This window comes from Antechinus flavipes, chromosome 5 (genome assembly GCF_016432865.1).
Source record: "Antechinus flavipes isolate AdamAnt ecotype Samford, QLD, Australia chromosome 5, AdamAnt_v2, whole genome shotgun sequence".
Taxonomy (NCBI): Eukaryota; Metazoa; Chordata; class Mammalia; order Dasyuromorphia; family Dasyuridae; genus Antechinus; species Antechinus flavipes.
This window is the reverse complement of record NC_067402.1, coordinates 31,684,908-31,711,901: the sequence shown is the minus strand read 5'-3', so window position 1 is coordinate 31,711,901 and position 26,994 is coordinate 31,684,908. Positions and strand designations below refer to the sequence as shown.

The 26,994-nt window shown below is 38.2% G+C and overlaps 1 protein-coding gene across 1 annotated transcript in view; it reads left to right on the top strand.

Annotated features, from left to right (window-relative positions):
* Positions 1-20,084, top strand: part of KAT2B (lysine acetyltransferase 2B) — a 130,660-nt gene extending 110,576 nt beyond the window's left edge. The window contains exons 15-21 of the mRNA XM_051962338.1: positions 4,694-4,804; positions 6,573-6,716; positions 9,773-9,887; positions 11,392-11,428; positions 11,679-11,742; positions 11,840-11,924; positions 18,066-20,084. Coding sequence (XP_051818298.1) covers positions 4,694-4,804; positions 6,573-6,716; positions 9,773-9,887; positions 11,392-11,428; positions 11,679-11,742; positions 11,840-11,924; positions 18,066-18,259 — 750 coding nt within the window. The 3' untranslated portion in view covers positions 18,260-20,084. The remainder of the gene's footprint in view (positions 1-4,693; positions 4,805-6,572; positions 6,717-9,772; positions 9,888-11,391; positions 11,429-11,678; positions 11,743-11,839; positions 11,925-18,065) is intronic.
* The last annotated feature ends 6,910 nt before the right edge of the window (positions 20,085-26,994 follow it).

Below are 26,994 nucleotides of genomic sequence, written 5' to 3'. Positions count from 1 at the left end.
CCAAATCTCTACATCTCCCATAGCTTGGTTTTAATCTTTCATTGCAGGGCCAGCTTCTTTCTTCTCCTCCAAATGTGCTGTGGAGGAATCCTTCCTTCAAGTAGACCCCTCAAATTCAAGAACTCTCAAACTTAGAGTTAATTCCCTCAGGTAACTCCCCAAAGTAATGTTCCCCAGGATATCTTTGTCTGGCAAAACATAGGTTCTAGAAACATTGCCTAGGGTGTTACACAGTCCTCCTCCACACATCAGGAACCATGTCCTTGAACTGCCCTCTGAAGTCTCTTAAAGGCAGCCCTCCTCTGCCTTGTGATTCTGATGTAAAGAGCTTACATTCCTTGGGGGGAAACAATTGCAAAATACAGTGATTTGAGAATCATTGAAAGTTAAGCTTTGTGAAGCTTGGACTTGGTGTCCTGTGAGCTTCCTTCTGGCTCCAAACTCTGCATGATCCTTTAACATTTGAACTTTTGTAATAAAACAGCCTTGGATTTTATTTCAGAAGAGCCTGTGTGAGCCCTGAAGAGATCACTTAAGTTTGGAAACTAAAAAGTTGCCTACTAGGTGATGAATGGCTGAACTGACTGATAAAATGGAAATGTTAATGGAGGCCTCTTGTGCCATGAGGTTTGACCCAGGGTGGGGGTCTCAGAGAAACCTGGAAAGGTATGAGCAGAGTGGAGTGAGCAGACAAGAACATTGTAAAAATTCCACCCTCCTCCTGATGGAAGATGCTGAGAGCTACACACATTTTTAGGCCAAGGCAACATGTCAATCTGTCTTGTAATGAGAGTTAAGTTTATATTTTTGGTTCCCAGCGGCAGGGCATAGGTGGCAGTGGGCAGCAGAGAAAAGAACTATTTGTCAATGGAACAGACAATTCCTGAAGTCCCAAGCTCCCGTGAACATTTCCCTGTTTGATCACATGAAATGAGAACTTTAGAACCATGAGTCTTACTTAAGTCCTTCCTAGCCCTAAATTTGTAATTCTATTTATTTCCAATTAGCCCCAAACCCCAACCATTATTTGAAAAGAACAACAAAAAATCACACAATTCCTCTATCCATTTATGGTAGTGAGCAAGCACTTGATACTTCTGCTTGGCATCTATAAATGACTTTCATTGGAGATAATAAAGAATCAGAGAATCTTCTCCAGGGTAAAATGAGACAGTAGACTTTGCTTGACCACACAGATTATCAAAGGATGGAAAAATCAGTTAATCATTTTTCTTTTATTGTTATTGCCGATTTTGATTTTAAATGAATGTTTTTCTGATGATCAAACATATATGTACATCTATCTATATATAAAACAAAATATATATATATGTGTGTGTATACACACACACACACATACACACACACACACACACACACACACACACAGACAGAGAGAGAGAGAGAGAGAGAGAGAGAGATCTTCTTTCCTCCCTCCTCTGCCTTTACCCCCTCCTTTCAAGCTCACTATTTTGCAGGTATTCTATATGGAGTGATCACTTCCACTGCTTGCTGAACTCATTAATTGCTTTTCAGGGAAATCTGACAGTTTGTCTTTAGATGGTGCTGTTGCTGTGTTTTTAGTTAGTGCTTTAAGTAAAGTCGAGAAATTCTTTTATAAATTATAATTTTTGCCACTGGGGTAATGGGATATTAGCCAGACCACTGCAGCATTTTGGTTTGTCTCAAGATTAGTCTTCATGAAAAGGAGAAGGAATGAGAGAGAAGAGAAGTGTTCTTGCCTTTTAGAGAAGAAAATTTTAGGTATTTAATATTTTAGGTATTTAAATTTTTTTCCTGTTCATAACTGAACCCTATTAACTACCCTTTTAAAAGAATCGGATTGTGGTGGATTTAGTTTAGGGAAAGCAGGGAGAAGTTTATGTGGTCAAGAGAGATTTAGGATCTCTTTATCACTTGGATTACCCCAGTATTGCATATATATATTTATATTTATTGATTATAATAAACATACACCATTAAATATAATAAATATATATCATATATGTATATTAGATATATGTATACACACACACACACACACACACACACACACACACTTATTTTTTTCAGAAGAATACCTTGTTGGAAAATTATGTAACAGTATACACGTTCAGAGAAAGAAAAATAAAGTAAATTATTAATTCATTTTTTTCAGTTCAAAAGTGAATCAGGGAAAATTTCTTTTTGATGAAATTTGATGAAAATACTTTTCATCAGTGATTGACTGGAATTTTTTTTTTTTCTAAAATTTTCATGATCCATGGAGTGGATCAGCTTTCTAATTATTATTATTATTTTTTTATAAATGGTACCTACCTAATCAAGTAGGCTGGATTTCAGGTGTACTCTACCTCCCATTTTCTAATTATAGAAGTAGATGAATTCTTCCATGGGAAAATATAGTTATCTCTAGGAATAGAGATGATATAAGATTCTACAGTATTTATGCACAGACGCAGATTGAACTTAAGCAAAGCACATGGATTCAAGTGGAATAAGGTGTTTCTCTAAACATGGGTAAAATCTAATTGAAATTGCAGGAAGTTTGAGTGGTTTAGTGGCTAGAATTCTGACCTTGGAGACAGGGATATTCCTCCTGGAATCTTTCCTTTGATCCTTGCTACCTTTGTGATCATGGGCAAATCACCCAACCTCTATGAGACCCGATTTCCACATCTGTAAAGTGGGGATTATAATACCTGCAGAACCTTAGCTAGTTATTAGGGTCAAATGAGAAAATCTTCTGAGCCCCAAGTAAGTGTCCGTGGCTACTGTTATTAACCATTGATGGACACTATCATTCAAAGAGCAGTCTAGCTTAAGTTAGATAGGCTAGTCAATCACCAAGGGATGGATTTTCTTTCTTTCTCTCTCTCTCTCTCTCTCTCTTTTTTTTTTTTTTTAAAAAAAGATCATAACAATCCATGGAGTGACTCTTCTAAGGTTTGGAGGAGTTGCAATCTCTATTAGTGGACGAAGTGAGCATGCTAGTGAAGCCATAGGTTGTTGACATGTCCCCACTACTAGAAGACTATGTAATACTTTAACCTCCTCTCTTGATAATGTATTCTGGTGTGTATCATAAACTCAGCTTGGTATTTGTCTTGCCCTTATCAAATACAAGATTGCATGGCTGAAATTTGAGATTTGTGGTGTACATTGCCCAGCACACCTTTAGCTCGTGATTGTGGTTGATTCTATGGAAATGTCCTCAGAGGTGAGAGAGTGACCAGCAAAGATCAGCTGTCTGAATGTGCAAGAGAAATGTGTTGTACTAATGACTGATCCTCCTCAGATGGGCTCCCCTTGGGCTTTCTTGTTGGTTTATAAGGTAAAAATGGAATCCATAAGAGGACTTCCCAGTATGCTCTGGGTTAGAATGGGTCATAATCAATTTGCACTTGCTTGGATTCCTTGGGATACAGAATATAAAGTGAAGCTCTGCCTTTATCTCCTAAGTCTTTAGGAAAGAGTTTTGCCCACTAATTTTCAGGTTCTTTGTATGATATTTATTGTTTTATATATATTTCAGTCAATACTACTAGGATCATTTATTTTCCTGCATGGATCAAGTTAGAAGCCTTGTAGCAATAGAGGATGTGGGCAGCTCTGTGAACAGCACTAAACCTGAAGTCAGGAAGCCTCATCTTCCTGATTTCAAATATGACCTTAGACACCTACTAGCTGGGTGACCCTGGACAATCACGTAACCTTATTTGCCTCAGTTTCCTCATCTATAAAATGAGCTGGAGAAGGAAATGGCAAACTAATATCTTTCCCAAGAAAACTTGAACTAGGGTCACAAAGAGTCATTCACATCTGACAAACTTAAAATGGTTATAAAGGGTTCCCCTTCCATCTCAAAGGAATATTATAAGGATAAGTGAATTCATTCCTCTGGCTATCTTTTCATCTCTTTAGAGAAATTAAGGTATACTTTTTTCTTTTTTTTTTTTTTTTTGATGGAGTCTGAGATTGTTAGAGGCCTTCCCTTGAAAAATACTGTATTATTTAAAATAAAAATAATCCCCCTCCCTCCACTTTAATGATAAATTTCAATGTTCTCTCCCTTGGGATATCTTACAGTGTGATTTGTCTAATGGGGATTTTGCTCTCTGTACCTATTCAGGGAGGTCTGGCTAGTTAAACACCATCCTACTTAAAGAAAGATTTATCTTATTCTTTAGTAAGCTTTATAGGATATATAGCGGACATCTTTTTTGGTAGATTTGATTCTTTAAAGTATTATTGAGCTTGGGTTTTCATCTAAGTTCTCAAATTCTTTTTGGGAGAAAAGAGTTGTTTGGATATACATCCAAACTTGCTGCCCAAATAATTCAGAATTATATATTTATTCATCAAAAACTCTTTGGGATTTTAGTAGGATCTGCTGTGAAATTTTGTCCTCAGGTATATATTCTCAGGTTGCAACTTGACCCAAGGTTATTTGAGGGCTTTGTTGATATATATCATCCCTGAGGATCAGAACCACACAAGAGGGTTTTGTGATTAATCCCCTTCAGAAAAAGTCCAGATTATCATAATTCTGAGATGTAGAATATATGAAATCAAAAAAATTCAACTTCCCACCACTCCCCTCACTGATCTCTAACATCTTTCTTGGCACTTTTCATCTCATAAGATTTTCTCCACCCATACATAAATTTTTCTTATACCAACTTCCATACAGGGCTATGGAACTCACCTCATGAATCACCTGAAAGAATACCATATAAAACATAGCATCCTGAACTTTCTTACGTATGCTGACGAATATGCAATTGGATACTTCAAGAAACAAGTAAGTTCTCTCCCACTGGCCCTGCCATCTCTAGTAGAATCCCAGCACCTCATTCATTTCATCAACATACTGACAGCCATCATTCATTTTGAAATCAAGTTGTTTTTATCCAATTGGTGAAGTGGGGAAGCAATTCACTTGAAGGACCTTAAGCTGTGAATTCAATCATTTTCAGATTGGAGCCTATGTTGCGTTAAATGGTGTTATATAACGATGCTCATGATTACTGCCTGCCTTGGTTAGATATTAAAAGTAGCCAGACAGAAGGAGAAAGGCAATGAGTCCTGGTCCTGTCAACTCAGATAGTCCTAGGGACAAATGTTTTGGGTCTGATAAAGAACTTGATCCAGAGATAGTGGAGCGGATTGTTCCTGGAGCTTGGCAAGTGCTTGGGAAGCCTGCCTAGGGCTGTGACACCTGCAATTGGAATTTCTTTTTTGCCAAAAGTTCTCAACCCAGTCTTTTCTCCTTCTCTACTATTTTACCCTGTGTGGAGGAGATGGAGTGAGAGGAGGAGGTTGATTTTTAAAATGGAAACCTTTATCCAAAATTAGATTACTCTCGATAGTTTTTAGCCAACTTTGGGGAAGGCATCTCTGTCCAAAAAGGAAGGGACAATGTGTGCTATTCTATACAGGGTTACTTTGTTCTCCCTTTTGGAGAATGGTTGTAGTAGGGGCATTTGGAAAGAGGGTTGAGTGGGAACTACACTCTATTAAATTTTAGTATAAAACAAAAACCAGGAAGCCAGGGGTAATTGTTCCAAAGTCTGAGTTATTGTCTTTGATGAGCTGAAAAAGCTGTCTCCATTTCCTTGACTATAAAAGAAAAAAGTAAAAAGGGTAGGAGTGGATGGTCTCTGAGATCCCATAGATCTTTGAGTAAGGATCCTGCAACCTCCGATGATTACAAAGGAGGTCAATGCAAGTAGGGGTTTGGCTATGTCATTATGTCCATGTGGTAGGACCCTGAACTGACCCAGCTGGTTGGCTGCACTTAGATAGACTTTGGGTCAGGTTGCAAAAAGAAAAATTGGCACTTAGAAAGCTGGGCAATAAAGTCGCAATTGTTTCTCATTCTCACCTTAGAAATCTCAAAAGATGCTCAGACCTGTGTTTTTTGATGAGCCATTTTTTTCAATAACTTCAACTTTCGTTCTGGATTTTTATTTTCTTTCTTCTCTTTTTCCTTCTGGGCTTTCCTTCCTTTTCTGTCTTGGCCTCTTTCTTTCTATGAATTATTTTGTGTATTATTCCTTAATTAAATTATTCCTTACTAATAGACTATTAATCACATTATCCCTCATTTTTGACAGTTAAAAATGTTATTTGCTATACAGTTTTAAATATTAAATTTTTTTGTGAGAGAGGAGGTGATAATAGCTATTCATATTTAAGACATATTCCTGAAATATTTAGTAGTCTTTTTTTTTCTGAAGTTATACTTATTTTGGTTTCTGCTTAAAAACCCCCCACATAGATCTGTGTCATATAAATTTAAATAATTTATATCTCTACCTATATCTAGGATTAAGTTACATTCAAAGGTTAAAGGTAGGGGTGTGTGTGTGTATGTGTGTGTGTGTGTGTGAGAGAGAGAGAGAGAGAGAGAGAGAGAATGAGAATGAGAATGTGGGTGAGAGTGAGAGGGACAGAGAGAGACTCTCACTATGTTTATGGAGTTAAATAATAAACCAGTATGTATATGCATCCTTAAGCGTTATGTGGGGAGCCTGACAAAGTTGTGTTTGAATCTCATGTGTTTCTAGGGTTTCTCCAAAGATATCAAAGTACCCAAAACCAAATACGTTGGCTACATCAAGGACTATGAAGGAGCCACACTGATGGGCTGTGAATTAAACCCCCGGATCCCATACACAGAATTTTCTGTCATCATCAAAAAACAGAAAGAGGTAAGGGCCTTTAAATAATATGGGTTAGTAAGAGGAATAAAGTCAGAAAGCCTTTCTGGGTAATCTTCAGTCTCACAAAATAAAATAAAATAATAAGGGCTCTGGAAGTCCAGAGGAGGAATTGCCAGAGAGGCTGGAGAAGCTTCATTGAGATGTAGAGGAGGGCATTTCTGGTAGAGAACACAGCACGAGCAAAGGTATGGTGGTGGGAGAGTCCAAGTTAGGTAATGGTGGGAAATAGTGACTAGGTTGGGAAAGAAAGTTATTGCTAAATTGTATAAGGTCTTGAATGCTGAATTAGGAAGTTAGGATCAAATCATTTAGGTTATGGGGAGCAGACAATACATTTTAAGCCATAGAGTGATGATTGCCTTAGTAGGGGATGTAGGATGGAGAGTCAATTTTCTAATTTCTCTATTAACATCAATATCTTAAATAAACCTATCAAAAACCAGGTCTGTTTCTTGGTTTCTATAGTTAAAACAAAGTCCCATCCTTTCCCAAGGCTTAGTTTATTCCCAAGGGTCAGAAATAAAGAGGGAAAGAATCTTCTCAAACTGTGGTCAGACATATCAGACAGTCAATGAAAGGCAGCCGACTTCAGTTTTCCTGCCAAAAGGCATCTCACATTTATATACTTCTTCTCTGTATTCAAGTCTGAGGTTTCTTTTTAGTAGCAAGGACTAAGGCATCGTCACCTGGGCGGGCTCTGGAAGGGATGATGCTGGACCATTGGATGGACTCATTCTCAGGCCCCATCACATGGCAGCCTTGTAGTTCTAGCAGATAGTCTGTAAAGGAGTCACTTGTGACATGGGGTGGACTTGTCCTTAATTGGGATCTGACAGGGATCTGAGAGGTCACTTGGTCCATTCCCTTCATTTCCTGGAAGAGAAATCTGCAACATGGAAGGTAGTAAGGAACAGGCTGGGATGCTGACCTGTATCTCCTCTGCCTTCATCCAATGTTGTTTCCCCCAGGCCAGACTGCCCACTATGGAAATTCTTCTCTAGAACATACACACCTTAAAAAACCTTGCTCTAGACGGTCACAAGAAATCACAAATGTGAAGAACAGAAGTTTCCCACTTGTTAACTTGCTTTTATATGTGGGAGATGACTTGAGAACACTTTTAAAAGCAATAATCTCTGGTGAATGTGTGTTTGAGTACTTAAAAGACCAAAACAATATAAAATGACATTTCCCATTGAAGATCATTTTCCTTGTAACCAAAGATATTGTTCCTAGTTCATGGGTCTCTCCCTTATATTCATGAATCGATCTTTAAAGAATAGTTCTTGATATTCACACTAAGGTTTGCCAGGGAATTGATATAATCCCATTAACCCCATTTAAATGGATACTACTGGCATTATCACCCCCATTTCATAGATGAGGGACACGAAGCCCAGGAGGTTAAGGGATTTGCTCAGGATCACGTGGCCAATAGGATTTGAAGTCACACCTGACTCCTGAGATAAAGCTCTATCACTATACTGTACTGTTTCCTGATAACATATCTATTTCATATGGTGGTTGTGAGACTCAAATAGTGTTAAGTGCTTTGCACAGCTTAAGGTGCTGTATAAAAGGGCAGATGTTATCATTCTTTTAAAAACTCTTACTTTAACCAAACAACGAGTATTTATTAAGCACTTATTCTGGGTTAGACACAGAGGATACAGTTACAAAGAGTGTCTCAATCCCCACTCACAGTGGAGAAAATAAATAAATGTATACAAAATGTTTAGATATAATAATAATTATAAAGTTAACAAATACAATAATAAATACTAATAAAAACTTGCTAAACACAAAGAAAAACTACAAGGTAGTCTGGAGGGAAGGCACTAAGAATTGGGGGATCATGAAAGGTTGTGTATCAAGATGGTGCTTGAGTTGCTCTTGGAGAAATAAACTGATCTGAGAGATGGCAATAAGGCAGGGGGTGGGGTGTGGGGGGAGGCGTACTAAGGGGATATAGGGATTGCAGGGCAGACAAGGCCAGTTTGGTTGGCTCAGAGGATGTGTGTGGAAAGTTGGGAGGGAATGTGAGGGAGAAGATTCTCTGGGTTTTGTTGTGATAAGAGGTATTACTCATCATCATTTTGTGAAATTTTGTTATTTTAAATATTGAACATACCTCTTCATCTGATATTATTGCTTTAAAAATGTTTTCCTACTTCTCAAATTATTCTTTGTTTGCATAGATAAAATCACGTTTCTAGAGAGAAACTTGGTCACGGTTGTCAAGAACTGCCTGGGATTCTAGCCTTTCTACTTAATTAAATCATAGTTTGACTCCAAGATGAAAATGGGCTGGGAACTTGAAAGATAACCTTACCGCTAAACAGTTTTAGTACAAACTCTTTTCTTCAGGAAGAGCTAAAAGAAGCACCTCAGTACATTGGGAACGTTGGATTGTTGGGCTGTCCCCCTTTGCCTTATCTCTTACTGAGTTAGGGGTGTGGTGCTCATTTAGGGGGTGCTCCTTGTCTTCAAACTGGCATTCTGGGGCTTTGGCTGAGATGATTTAAATAAAACTTAAGGCCTACCCATTACAGGTTTTATCACCTTCTGAAGACTGTTAATCCACTTCATCAGTCCAAATGGCACCATTCATATTGAGGGGATGTAAAGGCTTTCTGGCTAGGTGATGTCCAAATGGCACCATTCATATTGAGGGGATGTAAAGGGTTTCTGGCTAGGTGATATTCTGGGATTCATCCCCTCTCCTTGGAGAAATGGAGACACAATAGGTGACTTATGCTAAATACGCTAAAGATGACAGTGAGCCCAGGGGCAGTGCATCCTCTCAATATGAGCTTTTCTGGTTGGTAAAGATAAGTCATTTGGACACAGTGATGTGCACATAGTAAAATGGCTTAGGCTTATTAATGGAATATTCTCATTTATTGTCTATCGAAAAGTGTGGGCATTTTTTCTCTCTCACTTTCTTTTTATGTGTGGGGAGAAGTTGGGAAACAACATTATTCACTTGAGCTCTTCTATGAACTTTTTCCTTCTAAATTGTATTTTTCTTCCTCTGATTGCAGATAATTAAGAAGCTGATAGAAAGGAAGCAAGCCCAGATTCGAAAGGTCTACCCTGGACTTTCGTGTTTTAAAGACGGAGTACGCCAGATTCCAATAGAAAGCATTCCTGGCATTAGTATGTATAGTGTTTTCTTCCAGAGCAAGTTGTTTGGTTGTGGCAGTAACCCCCGGTAACCGTTAAAATGAACTGAACGAGATGGTCACATTCTTGTTCAAATAAAGTCTTTGGTGAACTCAGATACCAGGATTTGGTCCTTGAGTCTGACACTAGCAAAAAGCTAGCTTTGAGGACTTCCATTAAAGTTTCTCCTCCTGCATTGGATTATTTTTAATCTCTCAAAAACAAACAAACAAAAAAAACCAGCTTACTTCCCTGTATACCCTCCTCCTTTAAGCAAATGGGGTATCAGGTGGGATTTTTTTTTTTTTTTTTTTTTTTTGATGTGTTCCCTAAGTGGCTGCCTCATCTAAGGCAGTGATTGAAGGTTCAGCTTAAGAGCTCTTTGTCTGGATAAAGGAGGGTTTTACTCACTGAAGCAAATTAAATTCATTTATTTCAAGTTCACTGTTCCTTTATAGAATCTATATAAGAGCTTATGGCCAACAATGTGTTCTTGGCAAGGACACATCTTAATGTAGGTTTTCCTAGTGTTTATTTCCAATATTAACTGACAAATGGGGAGGGAGGAAAGAGGGAAGAGAAAACCCTAAACAAATCTTTTATTAGACAGAGGCCAAGAGAGACCCACTTAGACTACTTGAGTCTGAGCGTTAGCTGGTAATATTATACTGCAGGGGTTCTTAGCTTGGGTCCTTGAAAAAAATTTTTTGATAACTGTATTTAAGTATAATTAGTTTCCTGAGTATATATTTTATTTTATGCACTTAGAAATATTTTGAGAAGGAGTCTACAGATTTTATCAAATTGCCAAAGGCGGTAGGACCACAAGAATAAAAATTAAGAATAATAGTTTTGTCCTGATAGTGTTTGAAACTATCCTTCCATCCAGGAAGGAGACATTTTCCCTCTCTATTTCTGGACAGTATATGATTGTTTGGTTTTGGCCAAGCAGCGCAGAACCTTTAGCATTGAATAACTTGAGTTTCTTCATGTTCAGCGGTTTTTAGAGGGGCTGTCATTGGCTAGTGACAGCTACCTCTGGATACCTAGCTTCTGGTTTTGCCCAGTAATAGGAATCAAAATATTAGTATGGCATTTAATCTTTAAAAAGGGCAAAGAGAATGTAGAATATATTGTCTTACAATTCTGTGTCACTATCTTAGTGTTAGGAAGTAACTAGAAAAGAAAGGCCTGTCCTTCCTTCCTTCCTTTCTTCTTTCCTTCCTTCCTTCCTTCCTTCCTTCCTTCCTTCCTTTCTTCTTTCTTCCTTCCTCCCTTCCTCCCTCCTTCTTTTCTTCCTTCCTTCCCAAAAGAATCCATTTGAATTTTTTATTGAGAACAGACTTAAGAGCTCCTTTGTAGCAATATTATGATTTATTTATCTTTATTATGGTGATTAATGCTAAACTAAGACTGTAAGTTGCTAAGAGGTTAGTTTTATTACCTGTTGGATCAAAAAAGCAATTCTCATGATGTGTTTAATTCTATTAATGTATAGGAGAGACAGGCTGGAAACCAAGTGGAAAAGAAAGAGGGTAAGTAGAATTTGATTAGAAAGTGATTTCTGTGAAGATAATTTCACCCTACTTCCTCCCCCTCCTATTTCAACACCTGCTCCTACTTCTTTTTAACTTGGAGAAAAGACCATGCATGTCTGGTCCAATATCTCCCTGGGGCAGAGTTTTCATGAAATAAACTGTGATCCAACACTGTAGGGGGTGAAGTGGATTATGGGTAAAGGCTAATCCTTGTTTTTCTCTTTATTTGTTACCCTTTTCTTTCAAGCAAAGAGCCCAAAGATCCTGATCAGCTTTACAGCACATTAAAGAACATCCTGCAGCAGGTGAAGGTGAGCTGTCTCTCTCTTGATTTCATGGAAAGATTTTGAAATGATTTTCCTGTATGGAATTTCCATATTAGATACCTTACTTTTTTCTTTACCAAAGAGCCATCAAAGCGCTTGGCCCTTCATGGAACCCGTGAAGAGAACGGAAGCTCCCGGATATTATGAAGTTATAAGGTTCCCTATGGGTAATGCCATTAACATTTTCTAAGTTTAGAGTTAATGCTCTCTAATTGGAGATATGGGGGATGAGGGGTCATTGAAGTACATTGTGGGAGATTCCTAGTGGGAGGGGGGAGGGAGAGAGAGAGAGAGAGACAAAGACGACACAAAGAGACAGAAAGACAGAGACAGACACACAGAAAAAGAGACAGACATAGAAAGACAGAGAGACACAGAGAAAGAGACAGAGATCTGGAAAGACAGACAGACAGAAAGAGACAGCGATAGAGAACAGACAGATGGACAGTGAGACAGACACAGAGAAAGAGACAGAGATCTAGAAAGACAGACAGAAACAGATAGATAGAAAGAGACAGCGATAGAGAACAGACAGATGGACAGAGAGACAGACACAGAGAGAAAGACAGATGAACACAGAGAAAGACAGACAGACATACAGAGACAGAGAAAGAGACAAACACAGAGGGAAAAGACAGAAACAGGAGCTGGAGAGAGCAGATGGACAGAGACAGACACACAGATATACAGAACTAGAGACAGAGAGAGAGAGAGACAGAGAGAGAGACAGAGAGTGTGTGTGTGTGTGTGTGTCTACGTGGGCACTTGTGGTGGGCTGACCTGCACACCTTGGGGATGGCAGTGATATGGAATGTTGATGTGACAGTATCTTTGGGGAAGAAGAGGAAGGAGGGGGAAGAGCATCTGTGGCTTTCCTCAGTGTCTCTGGGCTTCATTGAGGCGTTCTCAGCTGTCTTTCAGAGCTGGCCCCCGATAGCTGCCTGCCCGCACTGTGTGCACAAACTCTGCGGGTTCAGACTTCCTTTCAGGCGTGGCTTGTTCAATCATTGTTGAAGTCATTGGACTTCGGTTTCCTTCTTTGTAAGAGGGAGGGATGGGACATGGCCTGTGAGGGCCAGCTCCCAGGCTGCCATCCCTTGGCTGAGCCCTTCTTACACTTCTTAGAGCCTAATAGGGGGGTGAGTCAGGTCAAAAAACATTTTAAAACAATGGGAAGTGATTAGGATCATAAGAATGACTGAAGGGAGACTTGGCTACTGCTTCTCCCTGGGAGGATTAGGGAATTTGATCCTGCAGAGGTGATTTCTGATTTAGGTCCTGAAAGAAGAGAAGGCTCTGACTCCATAGAGAGGTCACTTGGTTTTGCTATGGACCGAACAATGGGTATGGAGTCGGGAAGACCAGAGTTCCTTTCCAACCATAAGCACTTAGGAGCTGTGTGATCCTGAGAAACTCCCTTAAGGTGTTTGTTTCAGTTTCCCCATTTGTACAATGGAGATAATAATACCTCAGGGTTGTGAGGATCAAGTGAAATAATGATTGTAAAGCCAGGGCCTAGAACATAGCAAGCACTGTATTGATGTTAGTTATCATCATCATCATCATCATTATAAATTGGGGTGGGGAGATGATGAGCTTTTTCTTTAGACATGTTGAGGCAATGGGACATCCAGGTTGGAAATACTGGTCTGGTGGTCATGGGGAGAGGGCAGGGCTAAAGATACAAATTTGTGAATCTTCTGAATATAGATGATAATTATAGTTATGGGAATGGTCACCTCCTCTCCTCTACCTCTTGGACCCCCTGGTTTCCTTTAAGATTCCCAGACTCAACTCCATCACTACCTTCATCAGAAGGTCCTTTCAGTTTTCCTACTTACTGGTACTTTCCTATCCAAAATTATACAAATATATTTGTGTATATACCACTTTATAATAGTTTATTATCAAGTCACTAAAACTTAAAACCAAGCAAAGACATTTAGAATACCCTGTGTATTGGCGTCTTCCTCCCTTCCTTAGAATGTAAGCTTCTTTAGGGCAGGGATTATGTCTCTTTTGACTTCGTCTCCCTGGCACTTAACAGGAATAAATGCTTACTGATTGATATAGGTAAATGTTATGGGCCAGAACTTTAAACAAGGTGTTGACTTACTGGAGTTGATGGAAACAATGCTTTGGGAGAATTCATACATGAGAGCTCACACCTTTAAGAGAGTTTACACATTAGCTCACACATTAGTCCACAAGTTCGGGAGATTCACAAGTCAGAAACCCACAATCCCACTCTCTCCGAGGTTGTCTGAGAGCAGGTTTCTTGGGGAGGTTTTCTGGAGGCAGCCTTAGTTTCAGAGTAATAATCATTCCAACTGCAGCCAGGGATTTAAGTACGGTCTTTTATTGTCTCTTCCAAAATAGCCCGGTTAGTTTTTTAAGAGGCCAATCTCCTTCCTTGGTTCCAAGAGCTCTTGCAGCTTGTCTGCCAGCTTCAGCCTCCAGCTCTCTCTGAATTTTGGTTCTCCTTTCCCGACTGAATTCTGGCTCTCAATCTCTTCAACTGACTCCTCCCTGAGACTGAGAGCTTCTTATATATGATCTCTTAAAGGTGTGAACCCAAAGGTTGACTCCTCCTCTGAGAGAGTGGGATTGTGGGTTCCTGACATGTGAGTCTCCCGAACTTGCGAACGCTAATGTGGGAGCTAATGTGTGAACTCTCTTAAAGGTGTGAGCTCTAACGTGTGAACCAATTACATAAGCATCGTTTCTATCAACTCTAGTGAGTTAATACCTTGTAAGGATTCTAACGGGTAAAGAAGCAGTTAGCATTAGACCAACACTGGTTCTCAAACTTTTTGATGTCTGCACCTATTATGTCTTTAAATATGATAGAGAAGCCCAAAGAGCTTTTGAGTCTATAGATCACGTCTATTTGTATTTATTATATTAAAAATAGAACCAGTTTAGTATTATTAGAACCTTGCGGGCCCTCTGAGATTGCTTTGAGAACGGCTGCACTCTAGGCCATCCTGAAAACCACACACACAAAAATCCTCTGTCTCTGACTGTCTCTGTCTGTCTGTCTGTCTTCTCTCTGTCTCTCTCCTTCCTCTTCACTTTTTGAGGCTAAGGGTCTGAATATTCTCTGCCTCTGCTGCTTCCCCAACTACCCACCCTTCAGGTCTCTGAAATTCAGCTTCACCCTTGGCCCTCTCTGAAACTGCTCCCTCTGGGCTCACCAACAACTCTCCTCATTTCTAGAGTTCTAATGATCTCTGGTCCCCGTGAATCCTTTTTTGGCAGCTGAACGCCCTCTCCCCCGCTGACTCTGAGAGACTGCTGCTTCCTGACGGCCCCCCAGGAATCAGAGTGCTCTCTATCAGTTCTCATTGATTTCAATTTCCTCCTCGTCCTCTCATCTTGGCTGGAGTGCAGCAGTTCTCACAGTCGTCTCCGAGGGTCTGCACGGTTCTAATAATGTTAAATTGGTTTAATTTCCAATACAGAAAATATCGATATGACCTGCATAACCAACAGCTTTGGGGATCTTCTGTCTTACTTAAGGGTGTAAAGGAATGAAAAGTAGAAGATAATTCCTTTGTTTTCTCAAGGAAAGGAGGAGAGAAGATAGAAATGTTTAGGGGGGGAGGAGGCTAGGCAATTGTCTATGTCAGATGACTTGATTTCTCAATAAATAATAAAAGGGTTACATAGTGAACGAGTGTGGAAGTGTGAAGATGAATTTGAGGTCTTCAGGAGCAAAGAGCTTTGGAGCTCCAGGGTGGTGGAAAGAATGCTTAATTGGACATAGTGTTCTAAATCATCCCCTCTCTTTATTAGGACAGTCTAACCTGGAAAAAGCAAGCTACTTAACGGAAATTCAGCTTCCTCATCTTTAAAGTGAAAAGGGTGACCTGGACTAGGAGTGTCCATTTTGAGACTCACAAGTGGTTACTTAAATCAGATTAAAATATAATTGGAAAATTATAAGCTAAGTAAAAGAAATAAAATAACAACAAAAAACCAAACACATTTAACAGAGTGAAAATAAAATGTTAATTTGTGGTTTTTCTAAATCAATATGAAGTCCACAGCAATCTGGATCTGTTAAGTTTGATAGCACTAGCCAAGACAATCCCAGTGGATCCTCTTTAATCCCATGAATAACTCAGGCTATGAGGGGTTCATAGGGACAGGAAGGCAATGTGATAGGAAGTTAGCAAGAAATAAATTCAAACGTTTTGTTGGAACTCCAAAGACCCACTGAAATTTTGTCCCTTTTGGTCTCTTTTTGTCAACTAATAATCTGTCCTTCCCGAGACCTTTTTCAGTCTGCTGAACTTAAGTACTTCTCAGGCAAATGGTTTGTAGCTTACTTTCAAAAAGGAAGGAAATGCTACATCATCAGGTAAAGGTTAATGAAAATAAAGATCTAGATTTTTTCCTGATCCAGGTTTTTCGGATCCCCTGAAATCTATTCATGGAACTCTTGGGTGTCTGTAGTCTCTAGGTTAAGAAATCATTGGATAAATAATCTCAGCAATACTTTTCTAGTTCCATATCTGGGAATCTAAGAGTCTGTCGCCTTAATTTGCAGACAGGTTGCCATTCTGAATTTGGGAGGAAATTTCCACACTAGGATTTCCTTGTTGGGAAATCTCCCTTTTCATAAAGGAGGTGACAGCTAGCATTTTAATTTTCTCTCTTATTTTAATTTCTTGAAGAATTTTGGATGTCTCATGAAAACAATTGACAATGACATTGCATTTTATATGTGCAGTTTCAACTCATTTCATCCTCATAATAACCTAGATATCGGTATTGTTATCCCTATTTAACAGATTTTTTTATTGGTCTCCATGGTCATGCAGCTGATATCAGAGAGAAATTACAAATCCAGGGCTCTCCTGAGCTAGATGCCAGTTCTGTCTCCCCTACAGTATATACATTCCCCTCACCATTTTAGAGATGCATACTAAAAAACTTTTTTTTAATTGAAAAGCGGCCTGATTACATCTATTTTTCCCTGGCTTTTTTCTAATTTCAGTTTTCTACAGAGGCCTTTCTGGGTCCTCTAAGAGCCTTCCTCCTTATCACTATGTGTCTTGTATATTTGGGTGGATTCATGGTGTCTCCCCCATTAGTAGGTGAGCTCCTTGAGCCCAGGGACTGTATTTGGTTTATTATTACTTTGTTTCTCTAGCTTATCGCACAGTGCCTGGCATATCATAAGCACCTAATAATTAATTATTAAAGTTTGAAAGCATATGTAATGGTAGATGAATGTGCTTAGCTAGCTTCCTCCCTCTCCTCCCAGCCCCATATGAAATGATCACACTTATAATCTTGAAAGCTGTTCCCAGATTTGTATTCAAAACAAGTTAAAGGCAGCATACATGACTGTAAGGGGAATTAGTAGATCTTTTGAAGGAAAATTGTGGAACCTGCTCTGCATTCTTGCTATTTCCATCAGCTACGGTTTCCAGTTGTAATCTCCTACAGTTTCCAAATCAGGGGTTGCCTTAAAACGTTTCTAGTGTAGTCACACAAAGCTTTGTGTGGCTAGATAAGCACTTGATGACCACAGCTTGAGTTTGAATGTCTTAAACTTAGTTTTTCACAATTTAAAAATAAGTCTTTAGGGATGCTGCTCATTTCTTCACCAATAAATGGGAAATTAAAGGAGTTTTAGAGCTCAATAATATATTGACCACCAGAGTATTTGCATTTGTGTCATTTATCCATCTAGGCAGCTTCAAAAGAATTTAGTGAAAGGAACAGAAGTCACACTGATCATTTTTGACTAGTCCATGTAGAAGCATGGTCTCTTCAGGTTTAGACAGTTCTTCATCTAATCATTCTCACTTTTCTTCATGTGTAAAATCTTCTTGGGGCTAGTTGATTAGCAGAGGGTATTTTCTGTTGTAGAGTTCTATGAATTCTTTTGATTCATCTTTGGCTCCATCATTCACAACTCTGGATCTCCAAGTGAGAATCTTATTAAAGCTGAATCAGGTGTGTGATTGGACTGAAGGCATTTTTAAAGCACAGGGCTGTGCACGTGGAAGCTTGGAAAAGTCCCACTTTTGTCCCTGTAATTGTGCGACCCTGGTCAAATCACTTGGCAGTATCCCAGGCCAACTCCCTAGGACTTGTATATATCATGGATGGGTCGCAGTCTTAATTGATGGAGGAGTTCTTATACTCAGGGATTCTCCAGGTGGTTCTTTCAGTGTTTCTGTGCCAAAACATGTAATCTAGTTAATCAAATGGATTCTATTTGTCAATCCTGTTTATCAGCTAATATGAATAGGAATCAAAAGACTGTTGATATTTTCTCTCTTACACAGATTTGAAAACCATGAGTGAACGACTCAAGAATAGGTACTACGTATCTAAGAAATTATTCATGGCAGACTTACAGCGGGTATTTACCAATTGCAAAGAGTACAACCCCCCTGAGAGCGAATACTACAAATGTGCCAATATCCTGGAGAAATTCTTCTTCACCAAAATTAAGGAAGCTGGATTAATTGACAAGTGAAAACTTTTTTTTCCCTTCTCCCTTGTAGCAGTTAATGTCACCAGGCCTGATGAATGGAGTTCAATTTCAAAGAACCGGGACAATGTATTGAAGATACTTATACATGTTTTAAACTAGCACTTTTCCAAAAAAACAAAACAACAAAAACAAACTACTCTTATAGCTTTTCAGATGTGTATTTAAATGGAAGTTACAGAACATTTTTATTTTATGAAATAGATTTTACTCTTTACTATTAATGTACATTTTCTACGGTGTGTAAAATTTAGGAGTATGTTCAGTGGTAGGTAATCAGGGATTTCCTCCAGGCCTACGTGGGAGGAGATTGCACATAGTACCAAGTTTTGGGGGCTTTGGAAAAATTTCCAGACCATGAATGTCTTTAGTTTGTTTTCTAATGGAGTGACAGAGTTTATTTTTATTTTGTTCAGGAGAACATTAAGGAAGGGAAGAGTAATTAAAAGTCCTTTTTTTAAAAAGGTGAAATACATTATGTTTGAGGTCTCATTGTAGACCTTTTATAAATATATATATATATTTTTAAAAACACTCATCTAGGTGAGGTGCTGTGAGCAGTTCTGGAGTATGCAAATCTGAAGGTAGGCGGCTGAGTCTCTTTGGACATTCTGTACCGCTAAGACTTTTTCTAAAAATTTGGATTTAAAAAAAAAATACTATCTACCTATATTAACTTGGGACTTCATGACCACTATTTTCATATTCTTTTTCACCAGATAGATGTGTCATGTCCTATTCTCACTTTGCTTATGCAGGACATAAGTTCCTCAAGTAGCCTCAAGAACTACTTGAGTCACCAAGAGTAGGGGCTCATTCATTCATTCACATGTTTTGCTGGAGCCTGTCTACTTTTTAAAAAATAGTCATATTCTTGTTCTGTGAAATTCGTGAATTAAAAAAAAATTATCCCCATAGTATGTTCAAGGACATCAGCTTATTGCAAGATCCCACCAAACAAGTCCTCCAGGTTCTGCATTTGTCTATGGGAAATCTATTTTCTATCGAGTTTTACAGTCAGTATTTTACTACTATGGTGGTATCACACCCAGAAGCCTGTCCCATTCCAACTCTATTCTACAACTTCGTTATGTTGTCATTACATTTCAGCTCAACACTGGGATATGTTTACGGATTACACTACGGGGAACAGTGGTACATTTTACCAGTCCAGCTCTGGGAAAACCATCTCCTACAAAATACCAAGGAAGACCAAACTTAATGTCCTTGACACTAATTTTTTTTTTTTTTTTGTGATGCAATTATAGAAACTTTATTTTGTAAAAGGCTGAATCTTAACCTTTGTTTATATTGGGTAGAAAAACCTCATGATTACAGCGATAACAGAGGTAATCACTGGCTGTGAATTTGCCAGAAATAGAGTATGTGAGGGAAAATGAGGGTATGGATAGGTTGCAGAATATCGTTGGGCCAATCGATGTCACATTGGAATCGTGGTAATAGGTATGGAAAAGAGCTACTTGGAAAACTTGCTCACATTAAAAAATGCCTCAACTTTTTTTTTTTTAAACCAACTTGAATATAAATAAACTTATTATGGAGTACAGAGATGCAATTGTATGAAGGTTCCCTGGTACTGGTTTTAAATGTTTTGTAAACTGGGCATTGTATAACATCTGTTGAGCTTGGTAACCTGTGAAAGTTGGTTATTTTCTGGGTAGATTTTCTTACATAGTATTGTCTTTAAAAAATCAGATTGTCTCTTCTATATTGAAAGCATAATTTATGTTTTCTAATTTAAAAATTAATATTTTCATATAGATATTGTGCAATAAAAGCTGAAGTAGGATGTGTGGTTTTTGCAAATGCTTTAACAGCTGATAAAATTTTACATTTGTAAAAATTAATATATTGTACTGGTACAAAATAGTTTTAAATTATATTTTAAAAAGTTCCAAATCTTCTGGCATGTTGTGTTTTTATTCCAAGGCATTTTCTTTAATACTATGAATGAGAAAGGATTAGTTGTTCATCATAGGCTTTTGGTCTCGATTACTGAGCATCATGTTTTCATTTCCCCATTAGTTTATAAGTTTCCTGAAGGCAAGGCTACTTGTAGCTTTCCTTCTGTTTCTTGCTCTTAGCACATACACAGGATGTACTTGTGAATTCTTGTGGATTGCTTCAACTCAACATGGAACCCATAGCCTGTCAAAGAGGGCTCTTGCATCTTTCTGTATTAGACACATGCAGGATGTAAGTGCTTATAGATTAATGGGTTAACTCAACATGGGACAAATCCATAGCCTGTAGAAGACATTGTGTAGCCCCGAGTTAAGTTAGAGAAACTATTGGGATTCCATTGCTTCTTGAGCTGTTGTCAGTCAATTAACATTCATTAAGTGCCTACTGTTTGCCAGTGCTAGGTGTAAGCCTCCATACCAGCTGAAATAGAAAGCTGTTGGAGGCTTGCAAAAGGCATTCCTTTTAAATATGACTTTGTTCCCCAATCAGACCTGTAAGGATGCATACATTGACACGTTAAATGATACACAATTAAAAAGCAAGAGAAATGGAGCTCACCAATCAGCCAAAAGGTGTGCTCACGGCTAATAGGAATGATATGGGGCCACCAAGGGAAGTTAGATGAAGAAAGGCATAAGGAGCATTTGGGGGAAACCAAGGCAAAGTGATGGACACCAAAGGCACAGAGATCACACAACACAAATTTATGGAACAATCACCTACCACGGGGTCCAGCAATGTTTTGCAAAAGTCTACTGTGAGGAAGCCACGATGTATACATTGACTGTATTTATCAAATACGTTATGGAAGGGAGAGGAGCAGCAATAATGGGGAAGATCAGGTAAAGCTTCAAAGTGGCTCCTGACTGATCCTTTGAAGGAAGAAGAATTTCAGGTAGGTGCCTCAAACAATATGATAGGGCTCAGAGTCTGGCTATGTGAACCTAGGCAAGTCTTATTAAATTCTCTAAGCTATTTTATTCATCTGTAAAATGAGAAGTTCGGACTTGACCCCCAAGGTATTTCCAGCTTTAAATTTTAGGTTCCTGTGACTAAAGATGTGTCAGCTAGAGACAATAGCAACAGTTCATCAAGAATATAATTTGGGAGTAATGTGAAATCGGTGTGGAAGGGCTTTAAATGCCAGAAAAAGCAGCACACATTTTTGTCTCCCAGGTAATGGAGAATTTTTAGAAGGGAAAATGCCACTGATAAGGATTGATAGCACAAAGAAAACTGGTTGAAAGGAAAATAATAGCCTCCAGAAAAGGAATTTATAAAGGTTTTGGATATTTAATGTATAGTAAATTCAGCTATGTCTTTAGCTGATAAAAGTAAAGTTGGAAAATGGGAGAGGGAACCTTGGAGTTAAGCTAATAACCAAGTCAAATACATAATAAAGGTCCACTAAGAGTGAGTGGGATGGAAAAGCTCCCTGATGCGAGGAAATTTAGATTGCTTCAAACTGTTAGAAGTTTTCAGTGCAGTTTCTGTGAAAGGAAATGAAATATTTGTGACCACAAGAACATAAAGAATAGATGGTTTCAGTAATTGTGATTTAGACTATGGGAATTTCATTTCAACAAAATGGTGGGGGCTCAAAATTATCCAATAAAAGGAAGATTGTAAAATTGGTGGTGTTTACCAAGAGGATCTCGGCTTGGAAGACATTTTTTAATTGGTATATTTCAAGTCTGACAAATTTAAAATCTTGTTATTAAGCTTATTTACAGATCAGTGAAAACAAATTCTAGTGATATTTTGCTTAGAGATGAAGCTTTGAATAAAATAAAAAGCTGAAAGAAGAGATATGAAAGCAATGGAAAATATAAAAAAGTCCTGAAATTTTTTAAAAATTCAACTCGGTTATATGTCCATCAACAATTATTTAATTTATAATGCAGTTAGCTGGTCCCATGTAGCTCACAACATCTGAACCAGATTAAAATGTAATAGAAATATTTCACAAATAATAAACTAGATAATCACATTTTAAAGCCAAGTCAATATATCACAGAGGTTTTTAAGTAAAGATTAGTGGTCCTTTTTTTTTTCTATTTGAGTTTGACACTGAACAAGAGAAGTAACCCCAGAGGTAGGCACTAAGTGGGAGGGGAGGAGGAGGCTCTGGGAAGGTTGAGATGGATGGAGGAGAGGAAGAGTCTCTTTTTCGGGGATCTGAACTGAGTCTTTTAAGAAACAGGGAAGTGAGAAGGTGGAACATTTGAGACAAAGGGGGCAGCCATCGAAAAGGCATGGAGACAAGAGTTCAGTGACATCGACTTATATATGGGAGCGGATAAACATGGCACATGTATAATGCATGGCAGCATGCTCACTGCATTAGACTCTATAACATCTCAGTGAGATCCATGATTACTGAAAAGATTCCATTTGATACAGGAAAAACTAAATGGATGAAAAATACCTGTCAGCCACTCAGCAAATGTAGCTCCTTTTATCAGGGTGTCTGAGACAGGCATTGGAAAAGATGTTAGGATAAGAACTGATTATGTAAAAGTATTCAATTGCATTTGAGAAACTGGGCATTGAGAAAGCCCAAGGAAAGCTTTGTTATAAGGATCACTTTTTAAAACAAATGTTCATCTAGTTATGCTGTATACGTAATAAATAATATTTAACTACTGGCTTTCTAGGTGAAAGAGATACAAAATGATCTCATTTTGATCAACATAAATCAAAGCCCTGATTGCTTTTTGAGGTGTCAATGCTCACACATAGACAAATCATAAACCAGGAATAGCTGGCTCCACCACCTCCTGGCTGTATGATTTTGAATCTTGAAACACTATAATTTTGGGAAATTGAGACTTCATAAGTTTCTCTGATAAAGGCCTCATTTCTCAAATATGTAGAGAACTGAATCAAATGTATAAAAAGCCGTTCCTCAATTGATGAAGAGATCAAAAGATATGAACGGTTTTCAGATGAAGTAATAAATATTGAAAAAAAATGCTCTCTCTATTGGAGAAATGAACCTTAAAACAATTCTGAAATACTACCATGTATCTATTAGGTTGGCTAATAGGACAGAAAAGAAAAATGACAAAATTTGGAGGGAATGTAGGATAAAAGAAACAATCCAATTTTGCTAGAGTTGTGAACTCTATTCAACTATTCTGTTGAATGAATAATTTGGAATTATGCCCAAAGGATTATCAGACCATACATATCCTTTGCCCTAGCAATCCTATCACTATCTCTATCCCAAGAGATTGAAAAAGGAAAAAAAAAAGGAAAAAGTCCTATGTACAAAAAAATACTTCTTGGGAGCAAGGAATTGAAAATTGAGGAAAAGTTCCTTAACTGGAGAATGGCTAAATTGTGGTATTTACGTATTTATGAGGGAATACTCTTGTGCTATAAGAAATGATGCTCTCAAAAAAACCTGGAAAGATTACTATACACAAAGTAATAGTAATATTGCAAGTTAATAATTAATGAAAAAATATTCTCAGCAATACAACGATCTAAGACAACTCGAAAGAAGGTATGATGAAAAATGCTATCCATACCCAAAGAAAGAACTGATGGTGCCATCAGTTGAAGCAGATTGAAGCATGCTTTTTTGCTTTATTTTTCTTGGATTTTTTTAAAAAATGGTTTTTTCCCCCCTTTTTTGTGTTTTCTTTTACAACATAATTATGAAAATTTTTTGCATGACTACATTTATAATCTATATTGAATTGCTTGCATTCTCAATGGGGAGAGGAAGGGAAGGAATCTGTTTTAAAAACAAATGCTAAAAATTGTTTTTACACATAACTGGGGGAAAATAAAATATCAAAAAAAAATTAAAATTGAAGCTTCAGATGAATGAACCATAGAGTGATAAATGACACAACGTGGAAAATATGAATGAGAACAATATATAACATAACTTTCTATACCATAAACCCAAAAACTGAAGAATATGTTGGGCACATCCTCTATGGAATAGGAAGAACATGGACAAGAATAGAACAGGATGGAAAAGCATGGATATGTTGTGAGCTAAACCAATAGTATTGGTTAATTGCCCATTCTTGAATAACACCAAAACGACAAATGTTGGGAGTCAAGGTATAGTATGTCTGTGGTCGGTCAGTCCAACTCAAGATCAGCAATCTTCATAGATTGGGCACAAATAATTCTCATGGACATTTGGAGTGGAATGTTTCTATATTTGCGTATCTCATGCTTCTTTTGAGCTGTTGCAATTCGATTTTATTCATAGAACACAGTGCCCTTCTTCAATACACTCTTGCCATGCTGAGTGGTTTTTTGCGAGTGTCTCCCATGTCACAAAAATTAGCTCAAAAAGGTCCTTGGTGTCTGGTACTTTGTCTATGATAGGTCATCTTCAGAATCTATCTAAGATAATTTAAATGGAAGGCATTCAGTTTCCTGGCATGAGACTGGTTTAATGTCCAGGTTTCATAAGCATAGAAGAATGAGATCGGCATAATGGTTCTGTAAAGTTCATTTTAGTACATAAAATATGTAACTTCTTTGAATTTTTAAATGTTTTCAGACTATAACTTCTATCACACTCTTTCATTTGGAACCTTCCAAACACTGAGCTAGTTCTGGCAACATGTACATCAATTTCATCATCTAGGAGAACATCTCTAGAAAGCCTACTGCCAGGTAACTGAACTTACCCACATTCAACTGTTCTCCAACTGCACGTAACAGATAATTCCACATATGGTATGGTGCTGGCTAGTGGAGAACCTCTTTTCTAGATGGCGTTAGGCCAAAATTAGCACGAGGAGCAGAGGGCAAATCTATTGTATCTCAGTTTCAGAATTGCATTGAGTACATAATAAAGTCATGCACCAACTCTCCTTGCACTTTAATCTTGGCATCTAGTCTTTTCAGGTTAAATCATCTACTATCAGTTCAGTAGCTGACATTAATACTTGTTGAAGGTATTAACAACATTGCTGAAAAGATGCTATAAAGCCTAGGAGTAAGCATACGGCCCTATGACTAAGAAAGGGCAAAATGATCGTTCATAATTCAGAACCCATGCAAGTTTGCCATTATGAAACGGAGTACAACACTGATGAACTCCTGGCAACTCAATTCTGCCATGATTTTCCAAAAACCCTCATGACTTACAGTATCAAAAATCTAGGTCGGATCGATGAACATTATATACAATCTGTTTTGCTTCCAGCATTTCTACAATGTTTTTGGACAGTAAACACCAGATTGACCATTCCTCAGCTCTTTCTGAAGCTGTACTGGCTCTCAAGTAGATGACCGTCTTCTAGGTGAAAGATCAACCTATTAGGGAGGACTTTGGGAATGATTGAGAGAAGGAATCCCAGGGAACCCTACTTCCCCCAGGGATTGTCATAGGACAACCTATTTATCTTTCCTTTATAGAGGACAAAAGACAAATATCTTGGGATTCCTGGGGGATAAGCTCCTATTGCTACGTAACCCAGAAAACATCAGCTTTTATGACTTCTTGCCTTGTAAATCTTAGCTGGAAGAGAATCAGTACCGGGCACTTTGCCAAATAAGAGAAGCTTAATGGTATTCAAAGCGTTTTTAGTTTGAGGTTTGGTTAGAGAGCAACCTGAGGTAAATGGTCAATGGCTTCAGCATTGATGAAGGACTGCTGAGAACATTATGGAAACGTTCAGCCCGTCATGTATATCCTTATTACTCATCAATGTGGCTCCATCAGCACTGAGTAGTTAAGATGCATCATAGATTTTTGGCCCATGAAGAGCCTTCAATGTATCATAAAAATGCTCTGGATTGTTTCTGTCAACATAAAGCTGAATTTCACCTGCTTTCTTACTGAGCCAAGAATCCTACAATTATCTAGCATTTCACTTTTGATGGGAGATGTTTGTACTATCGTGCTGGTAAACCCTGTTGAGCTCTCATTTTTCATTTACCAGCTTTTAATTTCCCAATCCTTTTTGTCAAAACAATCTTGATGTCACCTAGTGTTCTGGCCCAGATGAATAAATGCAGTCCTAGTCACCAATCTGAAAAATGCCAACTTCTTTTCTGCTCCACCATTGCCAACCATGTGTTGGCTCAATTTTCCCTCCAAGTTAGCAACAAAATGTTCACACTCAGAAGTGCTCTAATCTGTTGCCATTATTTCTTCTTGCCTTGGGATCACCACTTTTGTCAAATGTGAATGTTCAGCTTGGACAGTGTCTCTAGTCAGTCCAACTTACCATCTCGGCGTCATATATCATCTTCATAACTTTTCCATCTTTTATCCTCTTACAATGACATAGTTTATTAAATGACAATACTGTTTTGCATCCTTGAGATTTTATTGCATTTAGGTAAATGGAAGACAGTATTGGTGATGAAGTTACAAGATGCATGAGTCTTCAAGTTACTATTGCTGTTTTCAATGCCATTCCTCCCAAGAGCTTCTTACCATGTCTGGTGGCGTGACTACTCAGTTCACCCAGAATTATAAACTTGTTCTCTTTTGGCACACTGATTATGAGGATAAAATTTTTCTTTGAACTCATCAGTTTGTCATGATGGGAGCTGAAGACAATGGCTTGAACATGTACTTTCCTGCAGACGACAATTGTATCATCATGATCCTACCCTTCATTCCTTCTGGCAGGCATACATCAGTTTTGATTATGAAGACTATGCTGGCTTCACAACAATCCTGCTCACTGCAGCCACTCCAGAAAACTGCATCTGGCTGCAGGTGGCGAGTAGGACAATTCTTC